This window comes from Pleurodeles waltl, chromosome 6 (genome assembly GCF_031143425.1).
Source record: "Pleurodeles waltl isolate 20211129_DDA chromosome 6, aPleWal1.hap1.20221129, whole genome shotgun sequence".
In the NCBI taxonomy this organism is placed as follows: Eukaryota; Metazoa; Chordata; class Amphibia; order Caudata; family Salamandridae; genus Pleurodeles; species Pleurodeles waltl.
In genome coordinates this window covers 145,599,012-145,613,949 of record NC_090445.1, presented here as the reverse complement: position 1 = coordinate 145,613,949, position 14,938 = coordinate 145,599,012, and the positions used below count along the sequence as shown (strand labels likewise).

The window sequence follows — 14,938 nt, the reverse complement described above, 5'->3', positions numbered from 1 at the left end:
ACCTCCTCCAAAGTTGTAATAACCCCCTTTGTCACTATCTAGCTCGGCCTAGCACTGTGTTGATCCTATCACATGAGGACAACTTCGTTTTTGATAATTAACCGGCCTGTCCAGCCGGGAAGGCAGCACCACTGCACATCGAAGCAGGTCTGTGTGACTAAAAATGGATTGTCACATAAGAGCAATCAGGTTGGGTTATTCACAGCAAATCTGACAATTTTACTTTGGATTCGCCTACAAAGGTTTTGCCCTTTGGTTCATTATTTCGTTTGGCTCCAGCAACCCACTTGGGGCAAAATGAAAAAATTGCAGGACCACCACAACCAGCATGCACTGCTCACTTGAGAGGCCCACTGGGGCGGACTAGTATTTAAAAAGACTAATCAGGTGCCTGTAATTAGACAACCTGAAGCCATGCCGGTCTTTTTAGTAAGAAAGAAATGCCTGGAACACCTCCAGCACTGGCTGCACCTACACGGGTGAAACACTTTTATATTTTTCTCTGCTGAAGAAAGGATTGACCTTGAAACACGTGTCCAGAGATGATTTTATAACTTAAGGCCTGGAATAATGAAACTGCTTAAAGAATTCACTGTGAGTTGCTGGCTTTGCTTTTTCTTCCCGTTTATATAACCTGTTGAGAGTGCGCTTTCACATGAGGACAACTTCGTTTTTGATAATTTACCGGCCTGTCCAGCCGGGAAGGCAGCACCACTGCACATCGAAGCAGGTCTGTGTGACTAAAAATGGATTGTCACATAAGAGCAATCAGGTTGGGTTATTCACACCAAATCTGACAATTTTACTTTGGATTCGCCTACAAAGGTTTTGCACTTTGGTTCATTATTTTGTTTGGCTCCAGCAACCCACTTGGGGCAAAATGAAAAAATTGCAGGACCACCATAACCAGCATGCACTGCTCACTTGAGAGGCCCACTGGGGCGGACTAGTATTTAAAGAGACTAATCGGGTGCCTGTAATTAGACAAGCTGAAGCCATGCCGGTCTTTTCAGTAAGAAAGAAATGCCTGGAACACCTCCAGCACTGGCTGCACCTACACGGGTGAAACACTTTTATATTTTTCTCTGCTGAAGAAAGGATTGACCTTGAAACATGTGTCCAGAGATGATTTTATAACTTAAGGCCTGGAATAATGAAACTGCTTAAAGAATTCACTGTGAGTTGCTGGCTTTGCTTTTTCTTCCCGTTTATATAACCTGTTGGGAGTGCGCTTTCACATGAGGACAACTTTGTTTTTGATATATATATATACACACACACACACACACACAAACAAAAGTCAAATGAAAACCCACACTCAGGACATCCAGAATAGTGAATAAAGGTGGCGAGTTTTAATCCAAAACACAAGGCATAAATACAGCACTGTTCAGTCTCATAGAAACAGGACAGAAGAAAAGGAGGAAGCAAAACATTTATCGTAATGTAGTTCAAACAACATTTGACAGTATCAATAATATAAATGTGGCTGACCATATCTAAATAAATAAATAGGTGAAATTTTCACTATAAATTTTACCATAATTTTTATATACAGTATATATTTGGAGAAAGTAGGAAAAAACATAAATATACAAAATAAGTATAAAGTTTGGCTAGCAAAATGCAATTATATTGTAATTCTTAAACCTATACAATATTATATATTATTTTATTTTAGAGTATTTCTGAGGAAATATTGTATAATAATTTATTTTATGGTATTTCTGAGTAGATTCTTCTGTCCTGTTTCTTTGAGACTGAACAGTGCTGTATTTATCCCATACGGATTGGTTGTGCAATGCACGTGATCAAGGCTGCAGGGCCAGACAAAACATGTTATTTTATGGATTTAAACTCGCCATCTTTATTCACTACTCTGTATGTCCTGAGTGTGTGTTTTCATTTGACTTTTGTTTGGATTAAATACCGGCCTTCTCTGCCGGTCTATGCACCACCTCTCTCGGGCCACCCGAGCCCAGACGGAGTGTATTGTTTTTTGAAAATATATATTTATTTGAAGATAGTAAAATTAAATAATTTTAATTATTTCAAGTAAACTTTAATTCTTCTTAAATGAAGTTTTATTAAAAATGAAACTTTGAACATATATTAGAAATAGGGTTACCAAATTGTCTAGTTTAAGAGCAGAATCATTTTTATAAATGTAATTATTATAAAAAATGTATATGATTAGACTTCAGTGACAAGGTAAAGGTCATTATCGATATAGCATGCAGGTAATGCCAGATGGGAAAAATTGGTGATGTAATGGTTATGAGATGATGACAGGAGAAGAAACACATTTCTTTCAGGTTTTTTCAATGTGATTGCCATGTTCTACATAAGTTTCATACTGATATCGTTACTATTTGCTGGTCGTGCGAGTTTGTTTTTCACCAACTCTAATGCATTTTGCAGCAAAGGCTTGAGTTGTTCTGTGATGGCGGACTTGTCCCAAACATTGCTTCCTCCAACTTGACTGGGACACTGCATTTCTTGGTCCAGTAGTGTTTTGATGGCTTGGCTCCTCTTCTCCTGTGTCTTTTCCATGATCTGCAAATTAGCTTCCTCCACCATCAGCTGCTCATACTGAATCTCATCATACGATTGACCTTCTTTACAGACCCATTCCCCACACTTGCAGTACCACACTGGGAAATAAGTAACCAGTAGAAACACCAGGAGAACAACAAGGAACAGCAACATGCCGATGACCTGAAATGCAGAAACAAGAAGAAAGATAAATCTCTCTACCATTTTAGGCCAAAGAGATACCTAGGCAAAATTGTGAAGATCCCAATGGAACTTAAATAGTTACATTTTCTATCACAGATTTGATATGTATTTTCTGGGACACTGTCCTGAAAATGTTTTTAGTGTTTTCTGCATGGCTACAGCAATAACAAAAACTGCTAGAAAATTAACACGTATCTGTGTTGAGAGTCAGTAGCAAAAAAATTAAATAAAACTTGATGGTGTGCTCTGTAGCTTAATAATAGCCGCAACAAACCCTAAGAGTAGGAAAGCTTTCAGACTATAGCTTACTTGGTGAACAATACTTCGAAGTACCTATCACTTAATGTATGTATTTGTAAGGCACACACATTCACCCTTAGGGGTCTCTTGGTGTTGAATAATAGCAATTTTACTGATTACATTTCAAATCCTTTCTTTTTGGCATGTTTTTATTGGAAGACATGACAAAGGCAGCTATAACCATAGATCCCATCACAATAGTGGGAAACAGAGAGGATTGTGTTGAAGGAAACCGCTATGCCCTTCCAAATAATATGTACAGACAGTACAAGTAGTGGCCTTTATAAGTGGCACAATATTAGAAGCAGTCCCCTCACAGACTAGGGGCTACACATTATCAGAAGCACTGTCATACCCACCATCGGTTAGTGGTAAAGCCAAAGGTTTAGGCTTGCAAACAAAAGTGACTGTGAAAATTATTATTCACCTGCACTTGAAGACAAAGAAATGCCACATGTGACTCCTGCTGCAAGGAGGGCTCTGCAAGTGCCTTATATACACAATCGGCTGTGGAGGGAACTTCCTCAAGCCATCTCCTATGAAACAGGATGCTGGCTGCCACCATTCTTGCTTCTGACAGAATGAGTGAGAAAATAAAACTAGAGGGTGGCAGTGTTGGTCATGCTGGTCAAACCTTGCTAATTTATAAAAATGACAGGATCGTGCTTTTTAAACTTTTTCTGCTCAACCGTTTTGTTAGTGGCAAATAATTTTAATACAATCCACAAAATCACAACACATATACACCTGTTATTAAAATAGGCATTCCCATCAATAAAATGAAGCACTGGCAAAGTCAAAATGCCTAACTTGCATTTTCAGTTCCAACCAGAGCTATTGGCTCTTCTTATGTGTGTGCTGTTTTCAGCTTGGCTGCCTTTTATGGTATATACCGACAGGGGAGCTAAAGGAAGCAGAAGCAGCCACAGCCCAATTGTAGGTGTGGGCAAATAAACTATGATCATGAGTTTTGCCATGAAAATGGTGGCAGATTTTCAGGAAAATGTAGTTATATGATCTCTAATGTTGTGATACACCCCCATGTGAGAAAGACTACTATGTTAATACTGACACTGAGCTCTCATTTTGTGGACATTCCGAGCACCTTGAGTCCCTGAATAGATTTTACCCAAGGACAAAATACTAATAATATAGTACCGATGACTCTGCCTCTATAGAAACTGCTACATCTGAGTTAATGGATGAGAAAAAGCATGTGTACTGACTGAGGCAGGACAACTCCAAATGGCATGTCAATGATCTGCCCAAAGAGTGTTTCAAAGTTGGTGACGGAGATGAGGACCATGAAGCAGCGGCTAAGAGGAGATTTGAATAGTGCTGTAGAAGAGATTCCACAGGGCACAGAGCCTAAGGTCTGTGCTGCTATGAATGGCCACTCAAACTGATGACAGCAAGGAACTATGGGGTATAGAATTCGTTTTGGTGCTGCAACAGATTTACGAATATTTGTAAATCTGGAGCAGCGTCAAAAGCAATGGGTGTTGCGGTGGAACGCCCACAGCAACACCCATTGCACACCCTCTAGACCAAACTCCCATCTCTCTCCCTGGCAGGAACATTAATCTCAAGAGATATCTTGACATTTTAATTGCTTCCTGAAGGCTGGACGCACAAGGAACTTTTCAGCAGGTGCTTTAAAGTCGCAAGTTTTTGAAGTTATTGCTAAACACAGTATCTCCCTGAGGCCAGTGCCCCCCAATCCAGGTCAGCACCCGGTGCAGCTGCACCGCCCTAATGCCGGCCCTGTGAATACCCTACCCCGGGGAATCTAATTAAAAGCCTATGAGTAAAATACAATCAGATATACCATTTTCTAGTCATGTTTGGTATTTAAATTAATTTGGGAAACCTTACCTGTTTTTCCATAGGGTCAGAAAGGGGATAGTTGTACGGTCAAAGCTGTCAGAAGGATTTGGCACTAGCTGTCAGAAGTATTTGGCACTTTTGCCATAAGAATTTGGATGTGACAGTATTATTGTAGGGAACCCTGAAATGTCTTCTATTTCCATTGTAGTCCATAGTTGACATTGGACTACACATCGAGCCTCTACCCCTGAACATTTCAGTCTGATGTGTATTTTGAAATTAGCAGCGGTGGCTTGTACTCTTTGAAAGTGGTGGGACGAGTGAATTGCCCCACCACTTCGCAAGAGAAACAACATAAAACACCCCATCCATCCAAAACTCCAAAGTAAATCACCCCTCTCCCCAAAAGCTCAAATAACACTAACTATAAAATAAACACAACACTACACTTACAGTACTACACACTTATAAACATTACACACATGCATTACACACATGCACTACAGATTTTAAAAAGGCACATACCCACGGGCTGCGCCTCCTCCTCCATATTCTTCTGCTCTCCGATAGAGAAAGAGCTCCCCTAACCAATCCAGATGCTGCTTTCATGCTAGTAACCCGCATGAGAGAAGCGCCTGGATTGGATGGAGCATCCTGGCTGGATGCCTGGTCTCCGGTCAGCTGTCTCAAGACAGCTGAGTGGGGAGCTTTAAAGTGTGCATGTCGCTTTGGCCGGCGCAAAGCAGCCGGCCAAACTGATATGCACACTTTGGAGCATCCAGTCCAGGCACTGCTCCAGTCTTCTGCTGCCCGAGGCAGAGGCAGTCCTGTGCTGCCAGCAGCAGAGGACACTCCCAGCATGAATCTCGGCTGGTGCGTTGCGCATAAAAAATAAAATGGCAATTAAATCTTTTCATTGCCATTCTATTTTTTCCTGCGCTGCTCGCAGAGGGCCAGGGGGTGACGCTCCCCTGCCCTTCGAGAAGAAACCACAGCTGGATATTAGTGATTTCAGAGCCCCATTTATCCCCAGTTTTTAATTCTGGTCCGGCCTATCAAGGGATCATTGTTACTGAAGCATGCACGCCACGCAACAAGAGTGTGGACCATCCGCATAGGCGTGGTTAGACCTCACCATGCAAAGAAAACATCTTACAGGCAGCCCTATGTAAGTACCTGTAATGTTTCACTGGATGGCTGAGTGTTTTCAATTTGGCAGCAACCCATTCTTCTAAGTACAATCACATATATCATGTTAATTTTACTGTCTGTTTTAACACCAACACTAAGATGGTGTCTGGAGAGAATCAGTCTCCCTGGCCACACAACATGTTTGCACTAATGGATGAATCCATCACTGCCCCCTAACAATGTTAATGGGCAGTTTCAACATATACCGTGTTTGGCATGTTTTTCGGTCACAACTGTGCGCACACTTGGCACCTTCCAGTGCAGGAGTTTTAATGGGTTTGCATGCCCTTTGAGGACTTCTGGACCAGCGTTCACTATATCTGCTCTGTGGCTGGTTCAAGGGAGAAGCCAGAAAATTGAAACACCACACACTCCGAACAAAAGCTCTTACTATATGGCACCAAGCAAACAAAGCAAGTCATTACAACCCTTCCCGAAAGAGCGCTCCTGTTTTAATTGTATCCATTCACCCTTTCCTCCTTCCATTCGCCTGCTGATATCCACCATTTCATTCTGTCATTCATTCATTCTTTCATCCATCATTCAGTCTTTCACCATTCTGTCCGTCCACCCATACATTTCCAGTCTATCCATTCATCTCAATATGTAGCCATCAAACCTATCCATCCACGCACCTATCATTCATCCATCCTTTCACACATCCATCTTTTCAGTCACTCACTCATTCATCCATCCACCCTTTCATCAATCCATCGACCCTACCTTTCACTCATCCATCCATTCTTTCCCTCATCCATCTATCCACCCTTTAATCCATTTATCAATCCACCTTCCCTTTCACTCATCCATCCATACTTTCACTAAGCCATCCTTTCACTCATCCATCCATCATGTTATCTCTCATCATCTTTCCATCCATCCATCCCTCATCCACCTATCCATCCGCCTTTCACTCACCCATCAATTTACTCTTTAATCCATCTATCTACCCTCCCTTTCACTCATCTATCCATTCTTCAGTCATCCACCCATCCACCCTTTAATCCATGCATCAGCCCACCCCACTTTCACTCATCCATTCATTCTTCTACTCATCCATCCTTTCACTCATGCATCCATCATCCTTTCTCTCCTTATCCACCCACCCTTTCATTCATGCATCCATTCTTTCACTCATCCATCCTTCATCCTTTCTCTCATCATCCATCTATCCTCCCTTTCACTCATTCATCCATTATTTCTCTTGTCCATCCATTATCCTTTCTCTCATCATCCATCCATCTACCCTTTCACTCATCCATCCAACCACCTGCACACCCTACCTTCCACACATTAATCCATCCACCCTTTCATCCATCAATCCATCCATCCTCCCTTTCACTCATCCATCCATTTGTTCACTCAGCCATCCTTACATCATTCCCTTCATTCATTCATCCACCTACCCATCCATCCTTTTACTCACTCATCCATCCACCCTTTCACTAACATATTCATCCTTCCTTTCAATCACTCGCCTTTGTCTGCCAAGTTGCAGACAGAAGATGCCCATCAAGAACTTCGACTCCACTGTAGCTACCAAAGTTGCGGGTTCATAACCACCCCACATCCATCCTTTCACTCATCCATGCATTCCTTCGTTCATCCATCTATCCACACTTTCACTCCATCCATCCATACCATCACTCAACCATCCATACCTTCTCTCATCATCCATCTACCCTCTTTCACTCATCCATCCATACTTTCTCTCATCATCCATCCACCCTTTCACTCATCCACCCATCCATACATTTACCATTTCACTCTCTCTTTCATTCATCCATCCATATTTTCATGTATTCATCCATCCACCATTTTATCCATCCATCCACCCATCTACCCTCTTTCACTCATCTATCCTTTCTTTACTCACCAATCCATTCTTTTACTCACCCATCCTACATCCATCCTTTCACTCATATACCCACCCACCCTTTTACTCACCCATCCATCCACCCTTTCACTCATACATCCATCCATCCTCCCTTTCACTCACACATCCATCCATCTGACTTTTCACTCAACCATCCATACTTTCACTCACTGAAGCATCCATAACTCTCTTATCATCTATCAACACTTTCACTCATCCATCCTCCTACCCTTTCACCCTCTCTTTCATTCATCCATCCATCATCCGTTCTTAAATTTAATCATCCATCCACCCTTTTATCCATCCATACATCCTCTCTTTCACTCATCCATCCATCCTTTCACTTTTACCCACCAACTGTTTTACTCGCACATCTATCCACCCTTTCACTCATACATCCATCCACCCACCCTTTCACTCACACATCCATCCATTCACTCACTCATACACCCATTCATCCTTTCGAGTTATTGATGAGCCTTTGTCTGCTGAGTTGCAGACAAAAGAGGCCCACCAAGAACTCCACCCCAGCTGTAGCTGCTAAAGCGGGGAGTTCACAACGCCCCTTGGCTGGTTAGCTCCTTTCAAAGGTTGATTGAAGTTGATACATTCATTAAAGGCAACCTATTTTGCCCAACAAAGGTTTTCTTAAGATTTTTTTCATAGTTCCAGATTTGTTTTTAGTGGCTTGACATTGGGGAACGACATGTTTAAGAATGTTTTGACAAGGTCATTGCTTACCACTGTTAGGTCTGCGCACATAGGCCCAGATTTAAAAGGGCCTAGCGCCATTCCAACGCCACATTAGTGTAATTTTGTTACGCTAATGTAGCGTTGGAAGGCCAAAAACACTACGCCATATTTACAAAGTGGTGCAATGCCTGCATTGCACCACTTTGTAACCCCTTGAGCCGCATTATGCCTGCACCAGGCATAATGTATGCAAGGGAGGCATTCCCTCGTTAGGGAGGGCCGAAAAAAAAGATACAAAGAAATCTAAGAGATTTCTTTGCATCATTTTTTCCTGGATTTTTAATGCCTGCTCAGAGCAGGCGTTTCAATGGGCCTCTGGGTGCTTTGCAAGGTTGACGCCAGTCCTGCAAAGCGCCAAACTAGTTTAAAAAATGATGACACTAGTTCCCTAACTACCGCCATAGTGTGCCGTATTTTTTAAATGGCGCACACATGGTGGTGTGAGGGGGGCACTAAGGGGTGCAAGAAAAGTAGTGCTGCACTAAGTGCAGCGCCGCTTTTTATAAATCTGCCCCATAGTTTTTAGACTCAGATAACACTCAATTAATCAGTCCATAGAGTTGCATTTTTGTGATGAATATAGCAACAGCGCACTTTTATTCACCTATGTCACTAAAGACTCTCACTACCCCGTTTTTGTTGGTGCACCTAAAATATAAAATACAGTTTTTCATGATATTAGTAAAAGGACCATACAGTGAATAAACATAACTATTTACTTACATGTGTCATGTTGTTTAAGCCTTGTAAAGACAAGGAAGTTTAGGTTCAATACTTTATAAGAGTGAATCATTGTTTTCTGGGTAAATAATCTGTGGGCACACTGTCAGTATCCTATATTTTTTAGGCTGTAATTGCTTTGTTTCTTCTTCCTTTTATTTGTCCCTCCCGAATTTTGCACGTAGATTGCTTAATATACATAATCACTGAAAATCTACCTTAAAAATGCAGGATAAGAAAATGAAAAGTTACACAGGTTTCATAATCTCAGGGCTCAGCACAGCCATTACTTGGGAAAGGCAAATCCTTAAGGCTCAGAGGCAAGTCTACAACTCAAGGGCAGATACATTGCAATTTCATGGTCAGGCAGTGAAACTATATTTAGGGATAATAAATCCCAAAAGATATTTTAATGCTCAAGATATGTCTCAGCTAGTCATAAAGAACAAGCAGCCACAGAATCAAGTGCCCCATGTACCAAGGAAATGTCACCATAACTTCAATAATAGCAGAAGGTTTCACCAACTCAGTATCAATTAACCATTTAAATGTGTCACAAATACTTTTTGGGATGGCACAGATTGTATCACCAAAGGAACTTGGTCAATTTAGGCATCAATATGCTTGCTTTTGAAAACTGGGCAGAGAGCGGGCAGTGGCACTTTAGCGAGTATGCCACTTAAGGGTTTACAAGTGTTGCAACAACTCTCAACACTTTCCACGGACGTACATTTGACCTACTTTGAGTGATGTCATTATTTGCAAGAAGTGATGCTCAGTGATGTTAGTTGTAAAGGGTTTTAGATAGAGTATCACACAGTTTGCCGCTATCAAGAGTAAGAGGCATAGATCCTACATGAAATAAATATTCTACCTAGCTCTGATAGTTGTCACTCGTCGAACTGCCAGAAAAGACAAGTTAATGTCTGCTGCAGACAACGTGAAAAATGGGATGCGTTGTAGTGAAAAGTGAAAAAGTGGACATCCTGCAGAATGCACACTTTCTTTGGTAGCACCGATGCATACACAAAAATGTTTATCTTCAGTTTGATGGATATTCCTTATGCCCTAATGTGGCATAGGAGTTCTTGTCCTACTCCGTCTCACAGACACTTTGTGCTCCCTCTCACAGACTCTGTTGTCTCTCTATCTCACAGCCATCCTTCTCTATTCTGCAACTTACATTGACTCCCTTATGCAGCCATTCTGCTCTTCTATTTAAAATGTCTTTTTGCCCTAGGCCACTTGTTGTGTTAGGTTCTCCTTACCGATTTACCAGCAATCTCAACACCACTTTCCGGGTCTCCTTTTACATTCCTCCCCTCTTTTGCCAATACCGAAACCTTCGCTGCACAAACGTCTGAATGTCACTGTACTCCCACCTTAACAGTGGAGAATCTCAGTGTTAACAACTTTCTGCAGCACTCGGCTTAGTAGGCTGTGATCCTAACAAATACGATAAAGGGACTGGCAGAGCTGATCAAAGCTGTCAGTGTACTGAAAACCATAAACTATGCATATGTCTCTCACACTTCTGCATCCATCATACTGCTAAATATTGCATCCCATACCGCAATAACTGCACTTCAGTGGTCATCACGCAAAACACAGAAACCATTCCCGTACGGGATCGAAACAAAACCAACACCATTCCAACCATATGCCCCACACAGTGCAGCATGCTCCCATGTAGGCAAATGCTTCAACGCCCCACATACGGGTGGGTAGTAAGCACTATATGTTTACAATACTATAAAACACAACTGGTTGTAACACGTAAGAAAACATGTTGCAACCCAAAAAAAACAGCCATGCCACCGAAATGGATATGCACATAAGAGCTCCATCGGTTTTATGATGCCACTGATCAACCCAAACAAGCACATACCACTGTTAAGTCAGATAAATCACAGTACCCAGCAAGGGTCACTATGACAATCTAAACATATTTTGCTATGATTTTCTGCAGTTATAAGTTACTTTAATTTGTCACAATTGCATTTCTTTTTTCTTTTTCAAGGTAGGGACTGCAGGCTGAGGTAAGACGCATCTTTCATGGCATTATTTCCAGAAAACAACGCAACCTATCATTTATTTCTCTTTTTGTACTAAAGCTGTGCTTGCTGTTCTCCATGACTCTTTAACGCAACATCGTTAAATTATTGAGGTGCATATTTACAAGAAAGGGGTGCATCAGTCCCAATGCACCACTTTTCTTGTGTCCCATTGAGCACCTCTAACAACACAATGGATGCACACCATGGTGGTCTTAACCACAACAGCTTTTAAATTTTTGATGCTACTGTGTCGCTTTGCTGCACTAACACCAAAAATGTTGGTGCTAGTGTAGCAAAGCACAAGGAGGCCTATAGGCCAATAAAGGAGCATCACTTTAATGCCTGCCTTGGCAGGGTTGCTCAAGAGCAACTTGAGAGCTCTGTTAGAGGATCATGTTAAGGTACCACAACGATGCCCCAGAGCAGGATGGGGTTGGGCCCTATCGAATAGAATTTGAATCAGTCAATGCTTGCCAAGCTCTCAATTTACCAATTTCCAGCTGTGAGAAGCTATTCTGGTCCAGTTCTTTTAATTTCATACTGGTATTTGAAGTGCTGATTAATCCATTAAAACACAAGGACCACAAGCCACCCGATTTAAAGAAAATTCCTGAACAGGATGAGCTACTTATAAAAGAACTGGGAAACTTGAGAGCTGTGTGTACCTGAGTTTGAATACTCCCATGAGAATATTCTTCTCTTGCAGTCATGGTCTTAAAGACTGCAAGTTAGGGTAGAGGGAAACCGAATAACTTATGACCATCTGTATCATCAGTGCTACCCAAATCCTATTGCTGTGGTTCCCAACCTGTGGTCCCGGGGCCCCTGGGGGTCCGCAAAGTCTCCTCAGGGGGTTCGCGAATGCTTAGAAAATGAAATAATATTAACATATTAGGTCCCCAGCTTGCAGTAATAACTCAGTGGGGCATCCCTGGATTCAAATTATGATTCAGTGGGGGGTCCCTGGGTTCCAGTAATGATAAAGTGGGGGTCCAGAGAAGTCAAAAGGTTGGGAACCACTGCCCTATTGTATAAATTAGAACCTTTCAACACAACTAAATAATTGAACAAAAAAATTCCATGAAATCACACAGAGCTCACAGGCTTCCCAGTCCCTTGTGCGAGTAGCTCTGACAGTCTAGGATTTTTTCCTTTGCATTAAGAGATTTCTAATCCTTTGAGATAGCTTATAAAACAAGAACTACAAGCCTCATAATGCAAAGAGCAGTTGCAAACTAAACAAACTACTCACGTTGGAATTTGGCGAAGTTGAGAGCTATGATCAAGGTGTCATGACCTAGCCGGGTTGCATGACCTAGCCGGGTAGCCGTGGACAAACACAATGCTATGTTGGGACATAACCAGATAGTGGATCAGTAGTCATCCTGAGGTAGGGTGACCAGACGTTACCGGAGGTGTCCGGAAGCTTCTTTTCATTTTAAACAAATGTCTCAGTTTTTGGGACAAAGGTCAGATCATTACATAAATGTCTCCGTTTTTTGGGACAAAGGTCAGATTATCTAGGGAAGCTAAAGTTAAAGGTATGCTCTCCTTTAACAGACGCCTACAAAGTATGCAATTATTAAAGTAATGTATCTGTTACTAGGCAACACAGTCCCCTGTCTGCTCCCAGCAGAGAGACAGAGTGGGGAGCAGCGAGAGGTGGGTACGGGTGGGTTCAGGTTGTCGGGTGGGAGGTCAAGCCACAGCTAACTTTATTTGTGTAGTCTTTTAAATGGGTATATATATATATATATATATATATATATATATTTATATATATATATATATATATATATGTGTATGGGTGTAAACACACACATGTATAGGCACACATTCACAAAGCTAAGCAAAAAAACAAGCCAGATATAAAAGTGAGTGTAAAGTCTTTAGTTCTTCTTTTATGTCTGACCTGTCCCGGTTTTTGCTCCTCAAAATCTGGTCACCCTATCCTGAGGAAAACATTTCCTTTATAGTTCTCAGGTTTTCCAGGGCCATGACTAGCTCACCCAGTACATATTTTTACTTTACATTCCAAGACTTATAGTAATTATGTTGAGATAATACTGGAATAAACAAGATTAGATGTCACCAAAGGCAAAAAATAAAGTTGAACAACTTGAAAGTTTTGCTTCTTCAAATGACTTTTTGACGGAGCCTTTTTTAAAACGACTTATTAACATTGCCAAAACGCCAAGAACGTTTTGCGTACCTGTGACACTAAATATGGCCCCGTCGGACTCAGAGGCTGTGTTCCCACCACAGTGTTAGAAGTAGGTTTTGTTTTCATAAACGATTTATAGAAACAATCGAGGTATCTCCCGTCGAACAGCAGAATTATCCACCAGATGGCCGCTGGAAGTCCAGCTTTTCCAAGTACCGAGCAGCACGGTGAACAATGACAGCAGCCTTCACAACCTTCGCAACCTTCACAACGACACATGATGAAGGTGTGCTCCTGGAAACGCAAGCCGAGGAGGAACCAGATACAAGCGGGAACGAAGAAGAACGCCAGGCTGTAGTAACGCATCCATTCCTGGTCCGCCGGGCAATGGAATTCTACTTCCATCAACTCTTCGAGCACAAACAGGATTAACGTAATCGAAGACACTTTTAAAGCCGGAAACATTGACTTCCATGTCTCAAAGAATTTCTTTTTAGAAGACATGGCTTGTTTTCCTAGCAAGATGGTGAGATGGTCCTGGCGCCGCAAGCAAGCTCTTCTAATGTTTTATCTCCCCAAGGAAACCTGGCAGTTGATATTTATTATATCGAAAGTGAAAGTGCAAAACGCGGATCAATGTGCTAGCGCCTAAAGGTTACAGCTCTCGCCTAGAAAAACCACGATTTGTTATCAACGGAAGCAGTTGCGGTTGGTGAAGTTTGAGAGTGGTGGGGCTGGGCTTGGCCCGGGTTGGGGGGAGGAAGAGGTTCACATTGTGGGGGGTGGGGAGTATCGCAACTTTTTGGATGCTAGTCACCATTTCCTGTGCAAATCTTATTTAACCTAAATGAGGTAAAATGGTGCAGCGTGTTGGCCCATGCTTACACTATATTATAGACACACGTGCTAAATGCACTGAATAAAATGAGCAAATTTGTCATGTATTCACATTTTACTGTATAGGCAATGTACACATAAACTGGGCACATAATGCGTATGCACAGTATGCCACACAGACTGTACAAACCATATACATTATACAGGAACCTCATCAAAATACTGTGCATTGATAATATGCACACATTATATTGTACCCATGCTAAACTCACCTGAAGATATACAGTATATAGCTTGTTTTTGTACATGTGGACTAAATAAAACAATATTATGAGCACTAATAGCATTGCCACAACATATACTCTAAAAAATCCTCTACAAGCTGATACTGCACACAATAGTGTACAGTTAAAGCATGCATGTTGACTGTTCAGCACTTAGAAAATGCAGCAAGCAGACCTTTTTATTTTAACA

General features: G+C 41.6%; 1 protein-coding gene across 1 annotated transcript; it reads right to left on the bottom strand.

Moving 5' to 3' along the window:
- Positions 1 to 2,127: 2,127 nt before the first annotated feature.
- Positions 2,128 to 14,175, bottom strand: LOC138301882 (calcium homeostasis modulator protein 2-like). The gene is made up of 2 exons (XM_069242365.1): positions 13,676 to 14,175; positions 2,128 to 2,718 (listed from the first exon to the last, which is right to left on the bottom strand). Exons 1-2 carry the CDS (start codon positions 14,129 to 14,131, stop codon positions 2,341 to 2,343), a joined length of 834 nt encoding a protein of 277 aa, XP_069098466.1. The 5' UTR covers positions 14,132 to 14,175; the 3' UTR covers positions 2,128 to 2,340.
- Positions 14,176 to 14,938: the final 763 nt, after the last annotated feature.

Bases quoted from the DNA above. Each gene is read 5' to 3' on its own strand.
- LOC138301882 (XM_069242365.1), bottom strand. From the start codon at position 14,131: ATGTCTTCTAAAAAGAAATTCTTTGAGACATGGAAGTCAATGTTTCCG. The intron at 2,719-13,675 runs GTACGCAAAACG...TCTGCATTTCAG, and splicing joins GGCCATATTTAGTGTCACAG to GTCATCGGCATGTTGCTGTT.